The 26,571-nt window shown below is 38.4% G+C and overlaps 1 protein-coding gene and 1 long non-coding RNA gene across 2 annotated transcripts in view; one reads left to right on the top strand and one right to left on the bottom strand.

Annotated features, from left to right (window-relative positions):
* LOC122536366 overlaps window positions 1-19,084 on the bottom strand; it is a 29,213-nt gene extending 10,129 nt beyond the window's left edge. Inside the window, exons 1-6 of the mRNA XM_043668682.1 lie at window positions 18,695-19,084; window positions 17,426-18,110; window positions 14,324-14,427; window positions 12,248-12,424; window positions 11,688-11,870; window positions 10,889-11,071 (exon numbers count right to left, since the gene is read on the bottom strand). Of these exons, the coding sequence (XP_043524617.1) occupies window positions 10,889-11,071; window positions 11,688-11,870; window positions 12,248-12,424; window positions 14,324-14,427; window positions 17,426-17,850 (1,072 nt within the window). The 5' untranslated portion in view covers window positions 17,851-18,110; window positions 18,695-19,084. The remainder of the gene's footprint in view (window positions 1-10,888; window positions 11,072-11,687; window positions 11,871-12,247; window positions 12,425-14,323; window positions 14,428-17,425; window positions 18,111-18,694) is intronic.
* LOC122536369 lies at window positions 13,402-14,541 on the top strand. The gene is made up of 3 exons (XR_006308384.1): window positions 13,402-13,821; window positions 14,036-14,167; window positions 14,317-14,541. It is a non-coding gene; the product is annotated as an uncharacterized LOC122536369 (long non-coding RNA).
* Window positions 19,085-26,571: the final 7,487 nt, after the last annotated feature.

The following is a 26,571-nucleotide window of genomic DNA, read 5'->3' as shown; positions in this document are numbered from 1 at the left end:
CACTCGAACGAACTGAAACCGGTGCGTTTCAAGTATACCAGCGAAGGGTCTCTTCACTGATCGTTCAATCAGTCGCAATTGTCGCTAACCCTCTAACTTAGTTAATCCTTGAGAGTGACCGACTGGTCGAGATGCTACTTAAAGGCCAGAATGTTTCCTCAAGTGTGACGCAGAATCGTCTCGGAGAACGGTGCATGATCGTCTCATAATCAGAGAACAGAATCCCCTTTATGGGCAAGATCTCAAGGACCGATTAAAAAGGAAGGTTACACATCGTACTGAACAGAGAAATGAACTTGAGAGATTACATGAAGAATGCTAATTAGAGAAGACCTTTTGATATAAATTTAGGATTTGAGAAGACTTAGTTATATCTCCTGCGCGTTATTTTGGTAAAGAAACTAATTCAATTAAATTCGATATCTATGCATGTAAAATTCTATAAATATAAAGCGAGAGTAAGACTGAAATATCAAGATTCGAAGATGGATGCTAGGTTAATACAGAATTCACGAGACTTGCTGGCAAGGTTCATAAGTTAAGATACTTTCTTTTAAGAAAGTAAGAACGAAATCTTCTTGGCTTCGTGAAACATTCTTGCGAAATTTTATAACGGATAATGTCTATAACACTGGAAAGAGAAACCACACTTGTCTTGCTATTCGAGGTGTATGAAATTTGGCTCCCCGCTTTAGAACTATCTTGCGTGAAATTTCGCGAAGAACAGTAAATGCTTCGTAAAAATTGTAGAACGTGAAAATGAAAATAAGAGAAGTCAATATCAACGAATGTTGAAGAATTAAATGAAGAGAAACGACAACAACTGATACCAGATATTTCATGAAGATTCAAACGACAATTTCAAAGTTCAGATGACTTTAAAGTTTAATCGTTTGTCACTATCTTCGTTTCGTTTGATCGAGAGAGTTTGACGCCTCGTAATCCAACTTCTGGAGATTCCTGTCATATACGTGCATTCACTTTGATATGGAGAAAATATTTAATCAAATTACTCGACAAATACATAACAAATACAAAGAGCTGAAAATCTGACATAAGTCAGTCTAGAATAGAACGGAATAACGTTCTGCGCTGTTTATATTATAACGAATAATTTATTACACCTTAAAGACTTGAAATACCAAATCCTCAAGATCTTGATTTATATTGTTATAATTTTCGATATTACTCCAAACTAAAGCTATATAAAATCATATTAAAATACGAACTATTCCGTCGTATGAGTATCAACGAGCATCTTTTCAAAGAAAAAGTTTACGTCATCGTCAACTCTATCTGCAATTCTCTAAAATTATATCCACCGCTTCTCTCGAGAGCAAAAATCCAAATTACATTCCACTGACGTACACCGGCCTCTTGCCAGCTTAAAATTCTCTCCACCTTTCTCTACAACTCCTCTCGACAGCAAGAATCGAGTCGGATCGATCGTTACTCGTGACATAAAACGAAGAAGAATCGGCTCGATTGAACGCAATAGAAGAGCGACAATTAAGCGACACGAGAATAGACGGATTTGTGATCGGAAGCACGATATTGCGTCACATTGTTCGCCTAATTTTAATGCTGGGTACAAAGGCCATCGAAAATTGCCCCCCAACTGCACAATATGTACATACAGGTTTTGGCTGTGCAGAAGAGCAGAGAATCTAGAACGAGTGTCGTGCACGAGTTTCTGTACGTTGCATCAGTCACGTATATACCACGCGCTTGCCGCGCAAGAAGGTTGGCAAGAAAAGAAAAAAGCAGGAATCGATCGTGTGCGTCCAAAAAGGCCGATGGAAATCGTCGATAAAAGGCGAGTCGGGAAACAATGTCGAGGGAAAAGCTTCCTTTCCGGTCGACAGGACGAGCACAAGGTGAGCTCGTGAACTTAGCTTCGTTCTTTTTCCGCTCGTCAATGGCTGAATGGAGTTCGGAACAAAATCGCATGGAATGAGTCTAGCCGCAGAGAATAGGAGCGAAGATTGAGTGATAATCCTGACGGACAATTGGACGTTCGCGATACATCGTGAAATTACATAACATCAAGATGGATAATATTTTTTTTTGCCGACTGTTGACTAAAATTATCGGAGACGGTCGAACGGACTTCCTGTGCATTGTGTACAACGTCAGCTGAAAATGATTCAGGACGGAATGTTACGAATTTCTTATCGTACATTCGCTGCTTATTGTACATCGTTTTTAGTAACTAAAGAAAGAATTTGCCGTATTTTTCTCTAATTTAATTTTCTGTTCTTTTTTCTGTTGTTGATTTTACACAGAACGATACACAGATGGCAAATTAATCGATCCCCCTCCCCCCTCTCTGTTATGTTTAAATACGTGTGAAATAATCACATTACAAATGTCAACTGAAATGTAATTGTGCTTTGACCGGATACTAAACACGTCCATATGATTCTGTATAAACATGTCACGACGAATTCTAGGTGCTATAAATAATTTGATTAATATGACCGCTACATCGACTTGTGCTAATTTATGAGCACGTCAACATGGAAACTGTCATTCGGTAGTTTAATGAAGCGAAACGAAATGACGTAACATTTCTCGTTATCGTTACTTCGAAACGATCATCGCAGGGAGAAATGAGTATTTTCCGTCGATTTATTGGGTTTTTCCAATAATTTCTTCTATCTTTTCCGGTTAAATTTCTTCTATCTTTTCCGGTTAAATTTCTTCTATCTTTTCCGGTTAAATAAATGTTAAGATAAAACCTAATATCAATGTCACTTAGTTCAAGGTTCTTTAGTAATTTATCTCTTCCATGTTAATGTACTAGAAAAGAAATTAAAGATCTAAAAATATATACACGAATACAAAAACGATTTGAATGATATTTTCCTGACTACATTTCAAACGGAAGTTAATCTTAACCGAGAGTCTCGGTTGATATTCTTTTTTCTCTTTTTTAGACACTGTAACTAGATAGAATAATTTTTAAATTCACAATATTCGATTAAATGTCTGATAAAATATACGAATGAATATCTACAGCAATAATTTTCGTTCTCTGATTAATTCAGATGTACTTTTACATAATACCGATTCTCAGATCTGTATTTTTATATAATATTCTTTAGAAAATAATTTTCTAATGTCCAGAAACAAAATAGAATACAAGAAAAATAAAAATAAAGAAGTTATCATTGACTTGGTGATTAAAAGACTGACCGATGATGTTACTTTCAACGAAATGGTACACGTTTGATTTGAAAATGAAATTGAACGCACAGTGTATCTCCGAGACACTCACTTATCAGATGCCTGAAGGTGTCCGCGAATATTCGTATCATGGTGAAGCAATCGGCAAGAAGCTCTTCGTCGATCCTCCCTTACACTCGAATTCGTGTATGGCCGCGCGCTGTCAGCTGCTAGACGCCACCATAACGCGTTCCTGTACGACACTTCGGTTAATAAACGGACAGCTCCTGCTGACTCCTCGAACTGTACTACTATAGCATCAGTGGGCCCGTGTTCAAACCACTCTGGCTTGGAGTCTCTCCCCAAAGCGTCTCTTGTCTCCTATCTCTGTCTTTTGTTTCACGATCTCTCTCTCTCTCTCTCCCTCTCTTTATATTTTTTCTGGAGTTTTCTTCTTCCCTCTATACGTTTATCTTTAAATATCGCTGTCCTCTATCCTTATACCGCACTGTATCACGTTCAAAAACCAAGGGCAAACAGCTGTCTATCATCCGTCAATTTATTCCTATTTTTATCACGCACAGAAAATGATCGTCGCAAATGACTATGTATCAGTTGATGATAGAGTGAGATGCTTTCGATGTTTCCGATCGACCGGGTAAACAAAAAACTCGTCGACAAGCGGAGTCAATATCGAAGATCGATTCCATCGGAGTAATCACTCAGGAGACAAAGTCTCATCCCATCTTTGTCTCGAACGGAAAAACTCGAGATCGTCCGAGTAATGATTCGGCTGAATGACTTGACATGCAACTGCGAAGAAATTCATATGCGATATTACACATGAATAACCGGTTCTAACACTTGCGTCAATATCACAATTATTCAATAATTTTTTCATGAAAATTAATGAAAGCCGAGTTTGTGTTGGATATTAACGATGAATTTTCCGTGAGTCGGAAGACAACGCGAATGTTGTCACGTTCGTGAAGGAGAAACACGGTCGTTTCTCGTCATAAGAGTGCCGATAAGTGGCTTACAGAAGACTCACGAAGCAGAACGGACAAACTGAGTGAGATCGTCGTTATTCCATCGGTTTTATCATCGACAAGAAACGCGTGGCGTGACGGGACGACGCCTCCAATCGTTCACGACCGCGATGCTCTTTGACCCCAACCGAGCCGTAAGTAGAAAAAAAGATACACTGCAAAGAAAATTATGATTTATTATCTGTTTGTTTGTCTTGCATCGTTTGTCTTTGTAACCGGCGCATCTTTCTTTCTACCGAGCATTCTTTCCACTGAGCAGCATCTGACGTTACACCTCCACCATTTTGCAATCACGTGTAAACGCGCTAAATACACGACTCTGTCGAGATAAAAGAATTCATATCGTGTTTCAATTTTGACAATTAATCGGGAGATCGAGGCGTTGTATTAATCTCAATAATGGAACAACCGATCAGAATCTAGCGTGTCAATGGTAAAAATTGTTTTCAAGTGTTTCGTGAAATCAATTTTTCGTACAGTACAGGATGACATAGGATTTTAAATTAATTGATTACAACGTTGTAAATTAATCGTAACGGAGGACGTTATAAATCAATCGTGATCGAGAATCAGGATCGGGCATCGAGAGCGATGAACACGATCCTGAGTTAACGACGCCATATGGACTATCCTTATCCCCTCTTTCTTGGAATCCAACATTCGTCGGTCTTTATATACGTGAGAAACACTTTTAGATTACTACCGTTTTCGAGTCGACAAAATACTCCATTACCTTTGAAACTTTTCTCCGTTACGTTTCTCAAGAATCGAATAATTTTCATTGCAAACTCCTTTCACAAGACGAAATTTTTACGTACGTGCTAAAATGACGAGAACGTCTTTATTTTAACCGCGGAAACAAGAACCGACTGTAATACTCTAATTTCCCTTGTTAAGAGTTGCACGGTAATTTTTTTTTTTTTCTCGCGATAATTTTCGCAGTTTACGCGAAACATGTGTTCGCCGCAAAGTTGAAGGCAACCTTGTTCCGCGATAAATACGTTACGTCAATCGACTCGTCGAAAGGAGAGAAAGATCGTGGGCACAAAGAAAAAGACAGACGATAAAAAAGAAGAGGTGAATTGTGTAAAACGGCGTTTTCCTTCGATTCCGTTGCACGAACCGTTCCGCGGTGTATAATACACGGTCATTTTACGTTACCCACTGTGCAACTTGTTTCTGTTTGCTCGTAACTTCGTAAATTATATATAGTACACAATGTGTACAAGCAAAAGACATTCTCTGTTGTAAGAAAATTTAGCAATACCTGCTTTCAACGTGTGCATTTGTGTGTTGTTTTTTCGGTCGATCATCTGATTAGAGCCGTCCTACTTTATTGCTTTTTCCCTTTGAGTCTCTCTTGGTCACGTGCTCTTCCGCAGAAGGTAGATTTATATCGATAATTCCGTTTGCCGATGCTTTGGATTCTGGGCTTAATTTATGCCACAACAAAGAATATACCCAGCGGTTTTTCTAGATACTGAAAGCATGGAACGTGATTATGGACGTCCTCAAAAGTAAACGCATTCTCAAACTATTTTCGTACTACGCGTCAAATTCAAGGATTGATTTTCAATCGAGCTCTGTCCAGGCTTAATTTACTCTCAGTAGACTCTTTGGCTTCGCTCGATCATCCTTAAAAATACTTTTCCTGGACATGTATTGCTATAATAAAGAGATCCAAGTAAATTAATATTATTCGTCTTTTCACTCGATATCTGAACTCTTATCTTTGGAGTTAGCCTTGAAAACTTATCCGAGTCATCGAATATCTCTTTGTTTTTATCCGTAATTTACAATTTCCATTTAATCTCGATCAAACGTCGACATTCCTCATCGAAGAAGGTCGATTTAAAATACGGACAAGCTCGAGGAGATCAAAGTTTACTCGACTTTCACCACAATTGGTTTCTTTTTCTCTTCTCTTTTTGGTAAAGAGACCAGAGCGTCAAAGGAGCGACAAAGATCGAAGCAGATCAAATTTGTGCCGTCCACGATACCTCTCTCGGCCAAGGCAGACTGTCCAACTCCATCGAAGTAATGCCAGCCTGAACTAGCCGAGCAAACCGTACAAGCCGCGATTCAGTTTCTCAAACGGTTCTCTTCTTCTTTCTCCGCTCGACCTGGACTTGAATGCTCTTTTACTGACAAACCAGAGAACAAAGGCCCCGTCTCGTTCTCGTTCTCGTTCTCTGTACAGTGCATCAAACTCCCCCCCAGGCGAATTCTCTCTTTCTGACTCAGCGTGAGATACAATGTATACTCGATATATCGAATAGAAGAAATCGATGGAGCCAGGAGCGAAGCTGTATAATCAATCGGAGTGACACATACACACCGTGGACCTTTGGACCGCCTTGTCTTACTCCATCGACTTTCCTTCGAGTCGCGAGAAACTATCCGTCGTCCAGAAACGCGACGGGCTGGATTCCGGGCTGATCTCTCTTGGAATCGGACGTCCAGAGTGTCTGTTTCTCTTCTCCTCACGATATCGCGCGTGCGTCGTTGAGCGTAATCGCGAGGCGTGCGTACGTAAACGTGAAAGACGGTGACACGAGCTCTCCATTGATAAAAAGCAAGAGGCGATAAGACGGCAAGAGTCGCGTGGTCCCACTATCAGAAACTCCGACGACGACTGGATACGAACCTTCCCTACTTCATACCACGTCCACCAGAACGCTCGGGAGATCTCATCGTGGTGAGGGTAGAGCGACAGAGACGGGAACGGTGGTGAAGATGGTGGGGAAATAAACAGGGGCAAGCGTCGTCCCCACTACGATATTCCTCTCCGACCACCCTCCCACGCGAATTCTGCTCGGGATGAAAACAAGCTGTCCTCTTTCGATTCGATCAACGTTCTTGCAACGACTATTGCACGGCGGTTCTTCGATATTGCTTCTTTTTATGTACGAGAATTTGCATGACCTGGCGTTTCTTTCCATGTCCAATAATTCGTTTTCGGTATGTTGATTCTTTGTTACTTTTATCACGAACACTATACTTTTCGATTGGACATGGAAGAGATTTCCGCGATCTCTGTTTTGAAACATTGTAACAAATATTTTTCCCAGAGATTATATACAAATGTTTCTGTTGAGTCAGGATTCGGATCAAGTAGATTAGAAAGTAATGAAATTTATGATCCATTAACACTATGACGACCGATGACGTGACAATAGCGTCACATGATTCTCAATGTTCGTGATCGATGACGTTACTATAAAGTCATATTATCTTTAGCGGTTAGTGACTGTTGGAAAATGTATATGCTATACGTGTTAGTGTATATTCATTTATTTATGTAAACTTTGAAACACGAGTCGCCCAAAATTATGCCAGCGTATTATATAAACAGTATTTGACGTTAGCTGCGTTGATGTTACTTTAAAATTCTATATCATATGAAAGTGTAATATCCATACATTTGAAATTAATTTTGCATTATCTTTTATCGCAATGATTGTAAATTAAAAATAACTACGGTTTCATTACATAATTTTTATCTCTAGTTTCTAAAAATTCTTGACTTCTAAACTCACATTTGATAATCTAAATCATAGTTTTCGACGATGGATATTAAATTATGTATACTGGATCAGCAAGTTTTAAAGCTCGCATTTTCAGAGTTCAACTCGGTCTCAGCTGCTCGTTGAACATGTGCAACCGCAACATTGTTTTATTTTGTCGACTCTAAAATTATCTTCTCGCAGGAGGGGGCAGAGATGGTGGGGAGGCGATAGGGGCGATCAGCCCTTCCAGTTTCATCACTATCTTCCCCTACTCTTGATCCTTCCCCACCATCGAAACGAATACGAACTGCCAGCTTCTCCGCTCTCACGTTTCGCGTTCGTGTAACCGCACTACTAACCAAAACTGCATATCCTTTGAATTATGCATTCGTTTGAATTATACGTAGCTGTAATGCACGCGGACGCGTGCTCGTACAACTATCTCGCAGGAAATTTCATAAGTTCGTTAGCTCGCCGGTGCAATATAGGAGGCGGAAAATTGAAACACAGTTTACGCGGGAATATACCGATAATTTAAATTGATTTTTAGAGTCAAGTTAAAGCACTCGATTGTTTCAAAAGTAAAAACCCTGTTTCAGCATTCTTTTCAATTCTCTTCAATTTGGAGCTTAGATTTTCTTTTTTAAATTCGCCGTTAAAATGGAAATAGAATGTATTTATCGTGTGACCTGGAGAAGCAAATCTATAGACAATGCTTCCATTTTTCTTTTACATTCCAATTCGAGGCTTCTCCCCAGATTTCATCGAGAATAGTAAACGTTTGAATTTTTTAGCAATCCGCCTCAAACGAGTTTTAAATGAGACCCAACACTAAACTAGTTAGCTATTATCCCGTCGTTCCATCTATAGAGTACGTTATTAATGGTCTTTCGCGAATACCTTTATCGTTCTAATGAAGAAAAAAAGAGGGAAAAAAAAGAGATCGATGCTACTGCTAACAATCTTCTCCTTGGAAATTCAATCACCGTTACGATGTCCAAGCTACTCGACCTCGTTCTATTGCATTTAAATCCCAAGTTCCTCGTATAAGAAAGGCAATAATCTCGCGGGCGTTTTCTTGCGGTCGGTGAAAGCCAGCGCGCGAAAACTCTTCGATATTCTTCGCGGAAAGAGACTGCTTCCGGGGCCGACGGAATTATTATCGACGTGAATAGGACGACGCACAAAGAACACCGGGACAGACACATTCTTCCCGATCCCCTTTGTTCGAGAGGTGTGAAAAGCTACCGAGAGGATTCAAGCAATCTCTCTCTCTCTCTCTCTCTCTCTCTCTCTCTCTCTCCCTTTTTTTCCACGCGAAATTTTTTTTTCGGCTTGCAGCTGTTCACCGCTCTCATTCAGCGGGCGACCGGCCCGAATTAGCGGCGCTGTATCGTTACTGGGATCGGTTGGTTTTCGAGAGGCGACTGTCGGATCGATAACGCGTGATTACGGAAATTTTCAGAGGAAAGATAAATATGGACGTCTGCTCGCGCAAACGTTAATAATGTGATAAGAGACTAAAGCAGATTGAAACTCTTTTGAAAGTATTTGGACACTGGAAACTTTTTACGAATGTACATACGTCATAACCAGAGCATTTTGAAACTTTGTTGGAAATAATTAAATCTTGAGAATTTGTTGATCGTCGTCGATTGCTGATAATAAATGATGGAAATAAATTAACAGATTGAAAACATAGAATTGAATATTCGTTTTATACTATCAAAGGAATGACTGAATAATAGAACTGTTTAATAAAAAATTTCGTATCTCTTCGGGGTAAGATTTCCTGTAATATGGTTTTCAAATTTACGACGGTCTCAGCAGGAAGGTAAAGTTGAATGGGTTTACTATCGTCAGCGAGGGTAATTAAGAATCCGCTGAGCGTATCACGTTTTAAAGAGCACGAAAAAAGACTCGGGGTGCCGTTAATTAATTCGCAATTCCACTTGAGTACGAAAGTTCGAGCGGAAGATCGGTCTGACTTGGTTTATACGCATACATTTAATCGCATGCGAGATCGTGCACTTGCAAGAAACGAAAATAGAAAAAAAAAAAAAAAAAGAAACGACAGAGAAACGCAGAGAGGTCTTTGGACGTTGATTTATCGTAGCGAAATGTGTTTCATCGGTTTATGTTTCTTGCTCGAAACTCGCGATTTCCGGGAAACGTTCAACGATCGTTGCAAGATATACGGATCAAAGAACACAGAAGAAACGTGACAAAAAGCAGAATCAGTTTACTGAAAAAAAAAAAAAAAAAATTACCTGATGATGTTCAAAATGACGTGGAAGTGATTGGACGTGTGATTCTCTCTTCTTCGTTGCTGTTTCGCGAGTACGAGCGTTTCGATACCAACGTCACTGATCAATCGAGCGGCGAGGATTGAAACGAAAACACGATTCAGTAGAAAAATACGATCGAGTTGGGGAAATTGATTTTCAAATGATTTTTGCGCGGAGACACGTGGCGTCGAGACGGCTGGCGTCGTTACGTGTGCGACGCTACCGATGTATGGTGCCTTCACGAATACTTCTCCGCCCCAAGATTCTTTCCCTCCGTCTTTTTCTTTCTTCCTGCCCCGTCCCCCGCGCACCAGCAACCCCTCTTTCGGTGTCCCCGCCGTTCACCACGATAACCCCCACCACGGATTTCCCCTTTCGAACGCAATGGACAGCCATGGGTTCCCGGGAGGCCTGCGAGGAACGTAGCAACCAATTCGGGTGCCACGATCACCATAAATCTCGTCTATATTTTCGACACAAAGATACTGACGTCAGTTGGTTGTCACGTCCGATAATGGACATCGATAGATCGAAGATAATTTCAATTAAATGTTACAGTCGATGAAGAATTCGAGGAATTCACCTTTGTGAAAAATGCAAACACATTTTTTTTTAAACTCGTAGACTTATAAAATTTGTAGACGATCTTGGTTTTTCGGACGATTTTCTTTTTGAAAAAGAATGTGTTACGCGTTACCATGACGTGTAAAGGATGATTTAACCTCCATGAACCCAAGTTATGATATTAGAATTTTAAATTGCACGATGTATATAGGACATTTGCATTTCCGGTTGGCAAGATGTTTCGCATTAATTTTCTGTGTCAACGATACGCCGCTTGCGGGGAAAGATATGTTGAGGGAATCGCGGTTACCTGTGCAACTCGGCATGCTGATGACACTCTCATTCCACTTGCCGTTCTTGCACTCGAGTATCCTTGTCCTTTCTTTACTGTCGGGGAACACGGTGCCGAATTTGCACAGGAAGGTCCTCGAAGTCAGAGTGCCATTCAATACGTAGCTTCCGTTGGGCGCTGAGACATCCGGACAGTTCAACACTGAAACATTAATACCACCAGGCTGTGGAAATTGCTGTTCACTTGCATACGGTTTCTATTCACCGCGTCAAATTATAATTACCGGCGGTACGTCTTGACAATAAACTGACTTGCGATTTCAATCACGTTCTTGCTCATTTGTTAGTCTCTCTTTGCATTGCAGCCTCGCAATACGAACGTTGAATATGAACGTACAAATTATACGTTATAAACATAATTTTGCAATAATTATATTGTGCAAGTAAATATAGTAATTATTAACGAATGAAAACAAGTACAGAGTTCATGATAACGTGCAATATCGATCGTGATTGTCACACATTGCTCAAGATGTTTAGACGATGAAAATAGATTGAGAATATTAAATTACGTGTTTATTTTACATCTTATACGTTTGATATATATAGAAATCAATCAAGTAAAACGCAAAGTCGTCAGAACGCGAGTCAAACACACCGATGCCCTGAAAATAGACTCGTCAATGTTATTTCTGGATGAGAGATTCATTGTGCAATCGCGAACGTTTGTTCATATCAAGTTCTATCCATCTCAGACAGGTTCGATTTCAAACAAACAATAAAAATGAAACGACTTGCTGTTGTCAAGTTAAACCGACCTTGATATTGCAAGAAGAATCCTCGTGCAGTGTACAGTCTCTTCGTGGCGACAAGGTCGAGAGTGATCACGTTCGAGTTCGAAATGACCTTGACGCCGACCACGGTACCGCAATTCTCGAACAATGTTCTTCCTTTTTCTCGTACTCTCACGATGTCCACGCAACTTCCGTCCGATTCAGGTTCTAAAACACAGTTAGAATATTTTATTACTCATATTTCTCCGTATCGGTATAAGATTCAATTTTTAACTGTTAACAATTATAAACAAGGAAGTTTCACTCCGTTAGATGATTCCTCGCACGAATTTCGAATATAAAATAAATGAAGTTCATTAACTTTCAAAATGCAAGATACAAAGTTCGTAACTGATGCACGTGTAAATTTGACATTTCCAATACCGATTAAATATTAATTCGCGTTCGCGAAGCCGTTCATTTCTCTTGGAAAACACATTGTCACGGCTCGTAATTTCTTGATCGATTGCATGCAAGATCCACGCGAGTTAAATCGGAAGGTGAAGAGAATAACGAGAGATGGCTCGACACGGATCGATACTCACCCCGGATATTCAGATCGTGGAAAGTCAGGACAATCCTGTGCCCAGGAGCCGACCTGAAGGTCCAGCCGCACGTATTCTCGCCGAGATAGTAAAGCGGATAACCTGGTGAATTTATGAAGCCACCCTCTCCAGGGACCACCTTCAGCTCCTCGTTGCAATATCTCTTCACGGCAGCCTCTGGAACAACCGACAAAAACTGTATAAATTCAAAGTTAAAAAACATCCAAACAAAAAAAAAATGAACTGAACGGCATAACATCGATGTACAACGTAAATTCTCCTCTGCGATTCAGTTACGTCACCGAGGGTGGAAAGAAAATTAAATTTCCTTCCTGATATCGGAAGATAAGAAAGAAAAAAGAAAATATAAATTATCCGTATTTGAAACACACAGAAATTCTATTCTCTCCGGTTCGATCCGACTCGATTGAATTACCACCCCCAAGTAAGAGCTCCCGGGGAAGCTATTGTTCGTTACAAAGACACGAAACGACGATACTTCTACCGGCATAAGGACGCTGATCAACATCTGCATCCGTTTCGGTCCATTTGTCGATTTCGAATGTGACTCTGGCCACCATTATGCGACCGAGAGTGTCCTTGCCCCACTTTCCAACGGAGGGGTGAACCGACCGGAGAATATCTACACCTGGAGGGGGCTGATACCGGTTGTAGGGCGTCGAAGGGGTGGCCTAGCCCTTCCCACCTTTCTCATCGTGAAAAAAGATGCTCGCAATTTCGTTCCTTTCGAGCTCATTTTCTGTTCTTTTCAATGAGTAAAATCGCTGTTTTATCGAACCACCGTTGAATTGCACGGCGAAGATTGAAATTTTTGAAATGGGATGAACTTTTTGCATGGAATGTTACAACTGTTGAACTGTGATTTCATAAATAACAACTTTGCTCTTTCTAGCTTTGTTCTTATTCCATGTTATTATTATCATATTGTTGAGATGGAAGCAAGTTTTCGTAATGAGGCACGTATATGAGACGAGGTTTCATTTTGCAAGCAGTAATTTTTTCACCATTAGTGATGCAAACGAAGCGCATATGGGTTTGTTTATATATTAGAAATGATTTATGGCACAGAAACGTCGTGAGAAAGTCAATATGCATATACCGTTCATGGTTGCGTCAGCTGTTGTAAGATATTAGCAATATTTTCAAGTATATTTTTATTCCAATATAAATTATAACAATCGTTAATATTTTTATTCATGATGGATTTTATTGCACATCGTGAAGTTGAAATTATGTTCGATTGAGAAGATATTCGACGACTGTAATTTGCAAGGGATACAAGGACGTTCCTTTCGTATTCAATGAACTTTAGTTGCATCTTTTGCGTATTCGGGACGCGCCTGGTTGCATAGAAACAAGGGATTAGTGTGTCCTTGACAAATTTCTGCCTTTTGTTGCGTGCTGCATGCCATTCATTACGGAATACATGCCAAAAAACTATTGGCCATTATGAAAGTTTCCAATTCTTTGAAGTCGAAGGCTGGAATTGTTTTGAAACACGTGTTCTGCAGAAGTCTCAGAAAATTACAGAAAAACCAATAGTACCATTTTAGGTATGCGATTTAAAAAAAAACTCCAAGTTCCACTTTTTTTTTTATCAATTTTTAACTTTCTTTATAACTTTTACTTGAATTAATTTCTTCCTTTTTTTTCTTAAAAGAAAGTGGATTGCAAAAGAATTATAGAATATTATCTAGATTGTAATAAATTATTCACTATTGGAAAAATAATTTTTACAAAGTCCACGGATAACAAATGTTTCTGAAGGATAAAAATCTGTGAACGTATCGCACGTGACACAGCATTCGTTCTTCGGCTTTGATCTGATATCTTTTTGTTGGAATATCCGGATTGAAGATTATCGATTGAACGTGACTGACGATCGATTGTCTACGTCCCGTAAGTAGAAACGTGATACGCACGTGAAGAATTTCCTGTTTCTCATGTAATAAATTCTATCGGATTATTCAAGAGGTGGAAATATTAAATATCACTTTGAAGAGATAATTGCTTCATTGATAGGTGTGTATTAATTATCTCTTGTGAAGAACTTACCAGGGATACACGCATATTTTAACCGCAAAGTGGCAGGATTCCAATAAACGGCGCCAGGATGATCGGTGATGAAGTTGTAACGACAATGTTTTTGACCAGAACATCTGAAATATTGAAACAACAATCATATATCGCTAAAAAGATTTAACTACTACGAACATCTGAATGAATATACATATTTCGATGCAAATGTTCAATTTCAATTTCTTGAAAACAAATTCGAATTTTCAGATTCTAAATTTATAAGTCTTTAATATTTTCAAGTTCGGGGATCTTCAAAAATTTCAAAGTTTTCGCATCTTCGAATTTTCGCAAATCTTAAAATCCTAAATTAAATGTATTTTATATAAATATATAATCTTAAATATATTTTAATTCCTAAATTTCAGGTTTCAATTTCCAAAGTAAAAGAACACCCTTTTTTTTCTATTACCCTAATAAAAATGAACATAATCGTTATCGCGAACTGGCAAGTGTGATATCGCGTTTTTAAATACGCATGCCAATAAATATTCGTATCGCAAACAGCGCAACGCAGATTTTATCGATTTCTTGTTGCAGCGTCGTCAATTAAATAAGCGACGCCGGTCGTTAGGGGGTGTGTACCGGGTGTCGAAAGCGCCAGCACCCTGCGTTCGACCGGACAAAGGAGAAATCGCGATTGTTTTTAGATCGAGATGATTGTTGCGCAGGGATCGAAAGTGGCTTGGCCTACGTGAAACAATGGCCATGGGGGTCGATTTTCACCCTTTCTGCCGCGAGGGATAAACTTACCCTCTCTCTCTCTCTCTCTTTTCTTTCTCGCCGATTGTATCGCTTCATTCCCTTTTGCCGGAAATAAAAGGGAAATAACGTTTCACGTGCCACCCACGCGAGTAATCTCTTTGAATTTTTCGACGTCGCTAACCTTTCATCGTCACGTTTCCGTCATCAAAATGAGCATGAAACGCGTTTACACGGAACGAATGATCTTTGCTTCTAAACTGCGCATTATGATATTTTATATGGATTTTCCTAGAAATACTGAAGAAATTTAAGTGAGGGTACTCCAATGTTCTTCAAGTGGATAGTTCTATAACTATGGAAGTTTCGTAATGATGCTTGAAATAGCTATTTTCAGATAGTACTCAGATAGCGAACGAATCCGGTGTGTTACGTATCTTCTTAAATGTTGAGAAACTGGCTGGCTTCGTTAAAGATCTTTGCAGAAATCGAGTTCCTTTTCTTTCGAAATTTTTCTACAGATATAACGAGTAGACCTTCTAATACGTATATATGTGATATTGGTGGCGAACGTGTTACATTAATTTTAAATGTTTTCTATGTCGTTTTAAATATTTACACGATCAATTGAAATTGAACTTGTGCAACAGAGAAGAGAGTACGATAAAATCAGTCGGACGCTGCGAAGATGCCAGAAACTTCATCCTAGAGAGGCAGATAGGGTAGTATGCTCCCTCCGGTCCGCAGCTACCCCTTATTTACAAAGTTCATCGAGCTGTGCTCCTCGCGCGCGATGTACTCTCCTGGAAGCGATTTCTCCTTCGACGGGCATCGAACGTCGCTCAAAAGGCAATTAAAACTTCATATACGCTTTGTTGGCGCACATCAAACGGCAATTTTGCGTGCCGAGATTTCGTTCCACTCTTGAAGACAGGTCTGCAGCACGGCACATGCGATTACGAAGAACGAAATTTCAGAGAAACCGAGAGAGAGAGAGAGAGAGAGAGAGAGAGAGAGAGAGAGAGAGAGAGAGCAATTCCTCACGAAAGCAGAGTAGAGGTCTAATTCTACTGCAGTTACTTTTGGTGGGTCTATTCATGCGATTGTCGTAGCCACCCCTGCACCTTCCTGCGAACACATTTGTGGCAGACAATGGTGTACATGTAATACAAGGCGTGACGTAAGACCTCGTACTATTGTAAAATAGATGAAGGAAATAAAAAATGGAAACTGTGGGATATAAAGTATTACGTAAACCATGTTATTTTGCCAGCTTACGGCGAAACATATTTCGTTTGAAGAATAGGTTGTTTGGAAAACTCGTAGTGAAATTTTTGAAAAGATTTTTGTAAAGTAATTGGAATTCTTGTTAAATAATTCTTTATTTATCAATAATGAGAAATAAATTATTATAACTCTTTCTATAAGATCTTGTAATTTTCTGATGAGAGCTACAGAGAATAAATTCTAATGGGATTATTTCGTTTGATTACCCAAAAAAGAATAAATTAAAATGTAATAAATTTAAATTAAAATGTTTTTAGAGATAACGAAGGTCGAACTTGGAGTGAGCGTAGATATGAAAAGAATAGTAGAATGTTGACCTAGATCTGGATCTAGGTCTTGAATCAATGGAAAAGTGAAAGGTAATGGTCAAAGACAAAGAGTTCGTAGACAATAAATTATATACTAGTAGATATTAATACAAAAATAAAAAATTCTAGAAGTATAGATATTGAAGTTCGTTTGCAATAAAATTTTAGTTTATAAGTTCACATAAGACAGTGCACGGGTATGCGATCACATACACGGATTCCTCCGAGAAATACTTTCGTCTGTTAATCATAAATTAAATTATTCAAAACAAAAAAATAAAATAAATTAAATCATTAAATTATCCAAAACAAAAAAAAAAAAAATAGGAATTTATTCTGTGTTTGTACTGCACTGTATCTGCGTATCAGAAATGGTTTTCTAACTCTGTGGTTTAGGGTCCGGTAACCTAATCCAAACCGAATATATACTTTGCTCTCACCTTTTCTTGCGGATGCCTTAGTGGCTGACTCGTATTACCGGAGACAGTTATATTGTGTCGAAATGCGATGAAAAGCGAAAGCAGTGGCTCCGCAGTAAACCCACAAAACTTTAGAAAACATGATCTCGAGCTGCGTTGATCGATTTTGATACCGTGAAATCGTCGACTTATTTCTCTTATGATTTCACACGTTTACTAGATTTCTTCGCGACTAGACCGCGCGTGTTCACACAGATTTATTATGAACACAACCGAAGTCTTACTTTATACACATACATACAGAATACATGAAAATTTGGCATCGTATTCCAATAAAATGAATCTTTTCACGATACATGACATACCTCCTGTTCAACGACTGCCTAATATCCACCACGCCGAATCGTTGTTCATCCTCGGCATCGTCGATATAATTCCCCTTTAGCTCCTTCTTCTTCAACGATAAGCTGTTACCTCGACTCTTGTACATCTTCTTCGCCATCAGTTTCTGCGCGTCGTATCCACAAATGTGCGTTAGATTCGTCAGGTACTCCGCTTCCAGGATGAAGATGAACGCCTTGAGCGATCTGCAGGTCAATCGAGCAGCGCCTTGGGAACAATGATCCTCCTGGACTACTTCCATGTAACCATCCGGTAGCCGGACGCCTTTCAGAATCTTGGCAAACGGCGATTGAGTGCTCGCGAGGATACTTTTCGTCGACGAGCATCTCGCGGCCATCGCCATCAGCAACAGCAGAAGACTCGTCAGGGCCGTTGCTCCTGGCGCCATAGCCGTTGATCATCACAGAGGTCGAGATAGTCCTTCTCTTTCTCTCGCTTTCGAGACGATCTTAAAATTAGCCTACTCGAAACGACGAAGGAGTCAAGTGCACCGATAACCGTGGATCAATTTTTCTCTGTTTCTTGTTTCTGCTTCTGATATGGCCAGCCAGCGGCACTTTGGCTCGCTGGAACCGCGCTCGGACACTCGAGGACCACTTTATGCGCCGGGTCAATGATCCTCGTTTCTTCGTTCTCTATTCGTCGAGCCTGTGAGAAACATGGTACGTGAGGGGGATGCGAGAAGAAACTTTGAAGGAGGGTAGAAGGATAGGCTAAATTCTGGCCGAAACAAGCCTCATTACAGAGTGTTATCGTGAAAGTAGTGGAGTGATAAAGTAGTGTTGCAAGTAGTTTGTTCCGGCGTGAGAATTCCGCTTCGACTTAGTTATCTTTGGCAGAATGTAAAAATACACTTACAACTAAGTAATACCAGTATTATTAGAAAATAAATTCGATTGTACGATAGCTTCAATGAAAAGTAAAATCATCCTGGATCCTTTCGTAACTAATTTACATTCTGTCAAAAATAAATTAGTATCCGCATTTTAATATTGTCTATGCACTGTTTCTTGCAAGAAACTGAAGAGTATTTCTCTCCGGTTTTAATAAATTCGCCCCTGAACTACGTTAAATGAATTAACCTACATACGAGTGTCGTCTATACAAATGAAAAATCTTCAATCCAGTATTACGTAAAAGAAGTTCTTTCAAACGTTGTTATATAAAAAGAAGTTCTTTCAAAGGACTTCTTCTTCACGTTAAAGGACACTTGATTCACAAACGGAACTTACCAGTAACGTCTTCAGGTTGTTCGTCCGAGCCGAATAAATTCTCAAAGGATTCTTGCGGAAGGGAATGCGACCAATAAGACGGATAAACTGGAGAAGACTGAAGCGGTAGCACGATTATTTCTCGATGAAAATCGTAGCTCTCTTTATTTTCGATCCACGTGCTCGCCTCTCAGAAGCCCTCAGGTTTGTTGCCACGACGAAGAGGCCCCGGTGCGCGATTAATCGGCCACGGCCAAGTTCCAGGCTTCCAGACAACGCTGTATACCGGCCGTTCAAGGACACGGATTAGAATAGTATCGGGAATGCACGTCTGATTTTCACAGCTTTTGTACATCAGATTCGCTATTAATCACTGGTTACACATTTTGCGAGTTTCTCTGATCATTTCTCTCCTCCTTTTGTTTCTTTAGAAACGTTTTAAAAAAAAATATTCTTCCAATTTAAAAAATTTCCCTTTTAGTGATACAGAAGTTTCTTTTGATTTTGAAACAGAAAAGTTCCCCCGTTTAAAATAGAAAAATTCTTTTTTAACTTTCGAATAGAAAATCTTTCGTTGAAGATAGAAAATTCTGTTTTACGCCTAGAAATTTCTTTGGAATTTGGACTATTCTTTGGATTAATAGAGAGCTTGTTTGTGTAATTTTGGCGTAATATGTTGAATACTGGGAAGATCTGGTTGATTGGAGATCGTTATATTTGTGTTGTTAGTCAGCTTCGAAGTAAATGACGTTTCTGTTTTATTTCAAGAACGAGGCGTACCGACGATGTTAGAAGATCGGACGAGGCTCGACTATTTTTGAATTAACGTTATTCTTCTCCAAGCCCATTAAATCTTTCTCAAAGTAGTTCGTAAACTATCAAAAGCTTCTTTGGTAAATTGTTAGACTTTACGTTCCAATGCGTACGATCAGTCTCTTAGAAGGAAATCTTACGATGTGTGCATTAAATCCTTTAAAAAATTTCGCATACAAAAATACGCGCTTCGACCACGGATTCGACGACTTTATCCATTAATCTCGTAAAAAAATATATTAATAATTCACTTCCATATTTTGCATAAACTACTCTCAAAAATATAATATCCAATTCTCTTCTTTTTCTTCTTGTTCACTCTCAACGAATTATCTTTGTCAACCGATTTTCATAGAATCACAACCAAATTTAATTGCATAAAAAATTTCGTACACAATTTTTCAATGAATCTCCAAAGTTACAGATCGATCAATTAATGACAGACATCGATCTCGGTTTATCAGCCACTATCGACCAACATTCGCTGTTCTTTCTCTGCGATCACAAGCGGTCTTTCCATCTTAAACAAACACATTCTGCGATCACCTATTCCCAAAGCTTTCCTCTTCGGTTTTAATCAACCACATCACGAAGTATAAATTACGTTAAATCTCTCTTGTTTGTCTCAATCATCTCGTCAATATTGGATCTTTCGAAGTGTATAAATCTTCGCCAATACTCTGCAGCTGTGCAACAGGGGGTAAGTGAAGGTTTCCAAAGCTCTGTCGACGCGCCGTGATAAATCAACGCGAAAAGCTGCTGAGGCTATTCATCAAAATCCCAGCGTGCTCTTTCGCTATCTTCGCCTCGCAACCTTGCGCCGAAGGTATTTAGAAACCTATCCTACGTGATGCTTCAAATTTGCGAGAGATGAAGGAGCAACGCTTGGAACACTCATTTCGACACTTGAAACTTCTCGATTTCATATTTTTCACATTTTACATATTACGTTTATATATTTTATCATGTTTTATATTATATTACACTATATTTTACATATTTCCATATATTTTTCCATACAATTTTCATTCGAATATTCGATCGACCCTTCGTAAAACATTTAAAACACTTAGACTCTCACTTATTTCATTACTTACACTTCACTTGAAATCTTCTTCATATATTTTTTATTTCGATATTTTATGTATCCTTGCAATAAGAAGCCAGGCGAGGTTTAATTTTGCACACAGATCGCAAAGTCACAAAAGTCACTTGTGAAAAAGGAAAGAAGAAGAGGTTGATGTTAGTGACGTGGTAGTGGATGATCTAAGTTTGCCGCCGATTCCGTTTGTCGTTGGTCGAGGGAAAAAAGAATTAGGATCGCCGCGTGTATGCGAGTGAAAGGAGCGCGCTGTTTGGCGTCGTGCCTGACACTGAAGAAACACACGCACCGAAGTGACCCGCTCCTGTCGACCATTCGTTGCCGTGTAGCGTGCACTGTCAGTCCGTTCTCTAACATTGACAGCCTAAACTGCGAATCCTATGAGCCATTGGCGTCCATGCTACCCCCGGAAGCCGGCGTCCCCCGCCAGCCTGCTACTCGAAGCTGTTAGTAAGCTGGGTTGAAAATGATTAAAGGTTTAAAGGTGGAGAGCTTAGTGTAAAGTCGTAAGTACTTCGATGTTGGTGAACATTTGAATTGTTTGAATACAAATTTAATTAGATTCCTTGACATAAGCATCTTTTATATACATATACATGTGTGTGCAAAAGTCTGATACTAGTAAATTCTTCTTAGATAAAATATCTTATCTTTTTAAGACTTGTTATAATATCTTAAGGCTAGTATGAAATAATTACTACATATATCAAATTGAGCGAAAAATATCAGAATTAATTCAAAGAATTTAATAAAATTAATACCACAAAAGTGGAAAATGTTACAACAAACATTATATTTTGGATATTTTATATATTTCGTGCTCATTCTATACCATTTCGCATAAAAATCCAAAATCAAATGATAAGAACGACGATCATTTGCAAACATCAAACGAGTAAATTAAAGCGCTGAGAATTAATAATGCAGACTACTACGAACTACCATTCGCCCTTTGCTTTTACCCTTCGCAGTCTACTCTTCGATCGCTCAGCGATCTCCAACTTCTAGAACCCAGTGTACCCTGTTCCAACAAACGCTATTCTTCAGATATACTCCGGCCCTCGATGAAAGTAAATACAGAGGTGAACAAGGTAAACTTCGTACTTCCTCGTCGACGAGTTTGCTTCGTCTTAATTGCCTGATTAGGGAAACGCGAATTAATTTGAAAGTTCTGCGCGTGTATCGAGTGGTTGGAGATCCCTGATCTAGGGGGCCCACCCCACAACAGCACGTGCACGTTTTTCGGCCGCGCGAAGGGCACGCTCCCGGGGTGGTTTTTCCCTTATCCGGATCCTCCCCTTTAATCTCCAGCTTGCTTTCTTCCATGGAAGATCGGTTTGTGATTTCGACAGCTGCTCCTTTCGATTCGTGCCGCGACAATTCCTTTCGTTTCGATTCCTTGAATCGAACCCGGTTGGGAATGAAAGACTCCTCGGATAAACTATCGAAGAATTTCTTCGTTTTCTTTCGTCGAGGGGATTATGGAATTTTTCCACGGGTCGAAATTGTTGGATCAGTATTGCATGAAGGAAGGTAAATTAAATTTTTAACGGAGAATTACAAAGCGAAAGTAAAGTTGTTGAGAATAGAGTGTCTTAGCTGTGAAGGAACGTGAGTTGCGTTTAAGTATTATGGCAATTAATGGGAAGGTTACTGTTTTGACACTTTTAATCTTACATGATGTTAATAGTATGTAAGATTCAGAAGTTTGTCTCTTGAACAATTGCAAAAATTTAATTAGCAGGTGCAATAATTATAATAACAATCTTATTTTAAAATCAATAAAGTAACTTTACGATATTACTAACATTAATAATATTAATAACTTAATTTTTGAGAAAGTAGTGCAAATACATTATGTTTCTTTTGTAAATTTCTTTTTATAACTGTTAATACTGTTTGAAAGTACAAAAACTTCTTGATAAATAAATTTTCGTCACATCGTACGCAATCTGAAAATTACGCTGATTCGTAAATGTCCTTGTTGCCCTATGAGATCATGCGTTCAATATGGTCACCCACTGCTTTGGGCAGAATGCATTCAGTGTTAGGCTGGTAACAATGCGTCGAGCTTATCCCGAAATCACAATTTCCACATTTTCCCTATTCCGATTCTCACGTTTAATCCCTCGTTTCTAGTCTTGAACCATTGAGCAGATCGACCTGTGATCCAGCTGTCACTATTGTCCTTCAACGTCATCTTTTCATCGAATTCACAGACAACATTTGTCGCAAAAATTCTCCATATGTATCGATGAGTCATAGCTGGTCAATGTCAAGAGAAATTCACCTCCAATTTCGATTTTGTCTCATTGAAATTTTGACAGTTCCTTCGATAACTGTAAAAAAATTTTTCATTCGAAGGAACAATGATAATTTTGTTAAAGAATTTGCATATTTGTAGTTGTCGCAGAAGCAGAAAGTTATCAGTTAGTTCTGATATTGATAAGTGTGAAAGAAATTGTTTTATCTGATCAACAGCTTCGTAGCTATTCTAGGCTTGACTTCCACAAGTCCAGTAAAAATAGAGAACGTTAGGGTGAAAGGGTAAAAATATTACCCTTTCACCTTCATAAAACAAACAGTCTGATACGATACAGAAAAAGTGTAACAAACATTGAAATATCACAGATCGTAAGCTTATTAAAACTATCAATGCTTTTATGCCATTAACCATTACAATTTCCACATACAAATTGATTTCAAATTTCTATGTAGAAATTGTAATGATTAATAGCTAAAAGCATTGATAGTTTTAATAAGCTTACGATCTATAAATAATTATAATCTAGCTTACGATTCTAACATAATTATAACCTATCTCGTTATACAATACTCGTGAAATTTCAAAATGTTTCACGTAACATTCAAAATATCGATATATAAGTTTTCCATGTGACAAATATCCTGATACTTTCGTGAGTTATATAATTAAAACAAACAAATTTCTGTGTATAGTCGTAATTGAGAAAGTGCAATAGAATATGAAAGTGAAGCCTAAATAACTTCATTTTCCAAGTTGTCATCGATCGAATTCAAGTTATACGAGCCACATGCTTCTTCAATCTCCAATTTCTCCGTTTCGTCTGAAGAACATCCGTTGCCTGGACAGTTTTTTCAGACGAGCCTCTTCATCTGTCTTACTTCACAGGTAACGTGCGGAGACTCCTTACTGCCATTGTCGAAGAAGAGACCTCCAGAAGCGTGGAGCATCACTTTTGCACGCGATTGGCCCATTGTCCGTAGCACGTGCGTTCTCGTAACGTGCATCTGCGCCTCGCCGTTCCGAGAAGCTTCTTTTCCACGGATGTACACCGGTTGTCATCGATCCTTCCTCTTCGTTGTTCATAAATCAAGCAGGAGGAGACTCTAGACGTCTACGGAAATCAGGAAGCGAGTATATCGAGCATCTGCCGCCACGTGAAGACGATCATTCTCAGAAAGGAATGCGTTAAACCAGAGGTGATGCGCCTCGTAACGTGTGATTTATTTGTTGAAAGTTTTAGGTGGAAGATACCAAAGATGCCTGCTTACAGGTTAGACGATTTTGTGGTCGAATGTGGTCGAACATGTTTCGGAGCATGGTTTTCTTTTATGTAACATGTTAATAATAACAAATATCCTGATACTTTCGTGAGTTATATAATTAAAACAAACAAATTTCTGTGTATCAGAAAGTGCATGTCCTATTTCGCTACTTTCAATAAAATATGAAAGTGAAGCCTAATATAAATTTTGACTGAATATTTTAGTTTTTGATTGAATATTCAAATTTTTAATTGAAAAGGATAGCTTGGTGACATTTGATTTAGCTGTCAGAAATAATCGAGATAGATATTTTTTACACAGAATTCAATATTCTGTGTGAATATTTAAAGTTTTTAGACTAGATTTTAGCGGTGATTTCGTTAAGTGAAGAATATCAAAGAATGCTTTACTTACCTTAAATGATCATGTCATAATATTGAACAGTAAATGGGCTTGCAGATTGAAAAAATGGATTGAAAATTTTCTGGAATTTTGTTTATTTATTTATTTTTCTATAATACAGAGGATTTGCATACAAAGTAGAGAATTTATTTTATGCTACACAAATCACATTAATCATTCTATTTCAGACACAAGAAATAAATTTTTATATCTTTCATAGTTATTACTTTTCCTACATATGCATACTATATTTATATCTTTCATAGTTATTACTTTTCCTACATATGCATACTATATTAATGATACATAAATATAATGAAATCTGCATCATTTCAATATTTTAATATCCACTGTATTACTAGTTGATATTCTATTCTGATAATAAAACGCTCAGATCGAACATTGTTCGAATAAAGAAGACTATTATATTGCGTTTCTAAGAAAGATTGAGTATAATATTAAAATTGTATTAAATTTAAGTTCATAGTCCTGTTATCTTTGGTTAAACGGGGAAAAAATCGAGAAATTTTCATCAACAATATAATATAATCCCTTTGATCTTTTAATTTTTTTTACGCGTTATTGCTTGAGTCTACGATTCGATTTCCGCTCACAGTTTGCAACGATCATCGCGTAACATTAACGCGGCGAATTAGACACACGGTCTCCTGGGCAATTCCCTAGTGAAACGAAAAAAATCGTATCCGGTCTGGCGTACAGTCACGTGCAACCCTGCGGTCTTTTCCACCCTGATCCACCCCTTGAATGGGCACGGAGCCCTTAGGGCACGCGCTGTTAAAATTATAGCGACATGTGCGACTAGTCACGGCTCGTTTGATACGCAAATTCTAGAAAAATTTAGTAAAATTGGATCTTTAATTTACCTATTTTATCCCTTCGTTCTTTTCTTTAACCACTGGTATGGCAATGGTATAGCAATCGAAGGGAGAAACATCCTAATATCGTTGCCATAACGATGGGAATTCGAGCCATAAAAGAAAAAACAGTTGTTTTAATTTCCTACCTCCACGATTAACGACTTTTAATAAATTGAAGGTAACGTGGGAAAGATATGGGTTTTTATGCATTTATGGAAAATTTGGAGATGCAAAAATATATAAAATATTCGAAGCAGTGTATTTATTACACTATTTGGTAGACGAAAGAAATTTTTATTAAAGTTCAGTTCTTTCGCTTATGTTCATAAAAATATAAAAATGCATAAAAATCTAATAATGAGAATGTAATTTCATTGATTTTGTGGTTTTTAAGTTGTTTCGAGATCGGAAGAATGCATTTTCATAGAAAATTAAATACAATTTTAATAGATAGATTTCATAGAAAATTAAATACAAGTTTAATAGATAATTAAGTCAATTAATAAAAGGAACAATTTATTGAAGTTTTATGTACAAAGAGCGATCCAACAATATTTTCAACATTTCCAAAAAATACGAGCACAAAATTAATATTCCGTCGAGAAACGTTGAATATTTTTACCAACTGGCGAAGGGAGATAAGAATTATTACAGGTAATGAACCATGCGATGAAATTGCTACGTATAAGAAGGATTTGCATGGCTGATCAACTTATTCAAATTTGCCCTGATTTAATCAGATTCGCGGAGGTTCCGCGAGTTCCAAACCGATTTAATTTTCCTGCATCATCAAGGACCCTCGGTACATCCATAATTCTACATTCTCGCAATATGCTATGCACACTCATTACGGGATCATGGGACCGTAAAAGAATATATTCCAAACGCGGTAGAAGTATGCCACGAGATTTTCAGGCAATTTTGCACTCTCGTGTAAAGTGCGCTAAAATACTCGGAGAACGGGTAGTTGTTAAGTGAAAGAAATTACATTTCGTATGTCTTGAGAATGCTTCGAACCTAAAAGCAGCTTTCAACATTGATCCGTTGCTTTTGAGTGCAACTCTCATGCTTTGAGATAAAAGTATTCTTTACGGTCCGATATATTATATATTCCTAGGTGCTTAGCCGATTTAACGGAAATTTTATACGAAGAATAAAAAGGAATAACTGCCTTT

The sequence above is a fragment of the Frieseomelitta varia genome, unplaced genomic scaffold, assembly GCF_011392965.1.
Source record: "Frieseomelitta varia isolate USP_RPSP 00005682 unplaced genomic scaffold, Fvar_1.2 scaffold_825, whole genome shotgun sequence".
Lineage (NCBI taxonomy): Eukaryota > Metazoa > Arthropoda > Insecta > Hymenoptera > Apidae > Frieseomelitta > Frieseomelitta varia.
Note: the sequence above shows the minus strand (reverse complement) of the source record. Positions and strands in the feature narration are given on the sequence as shown.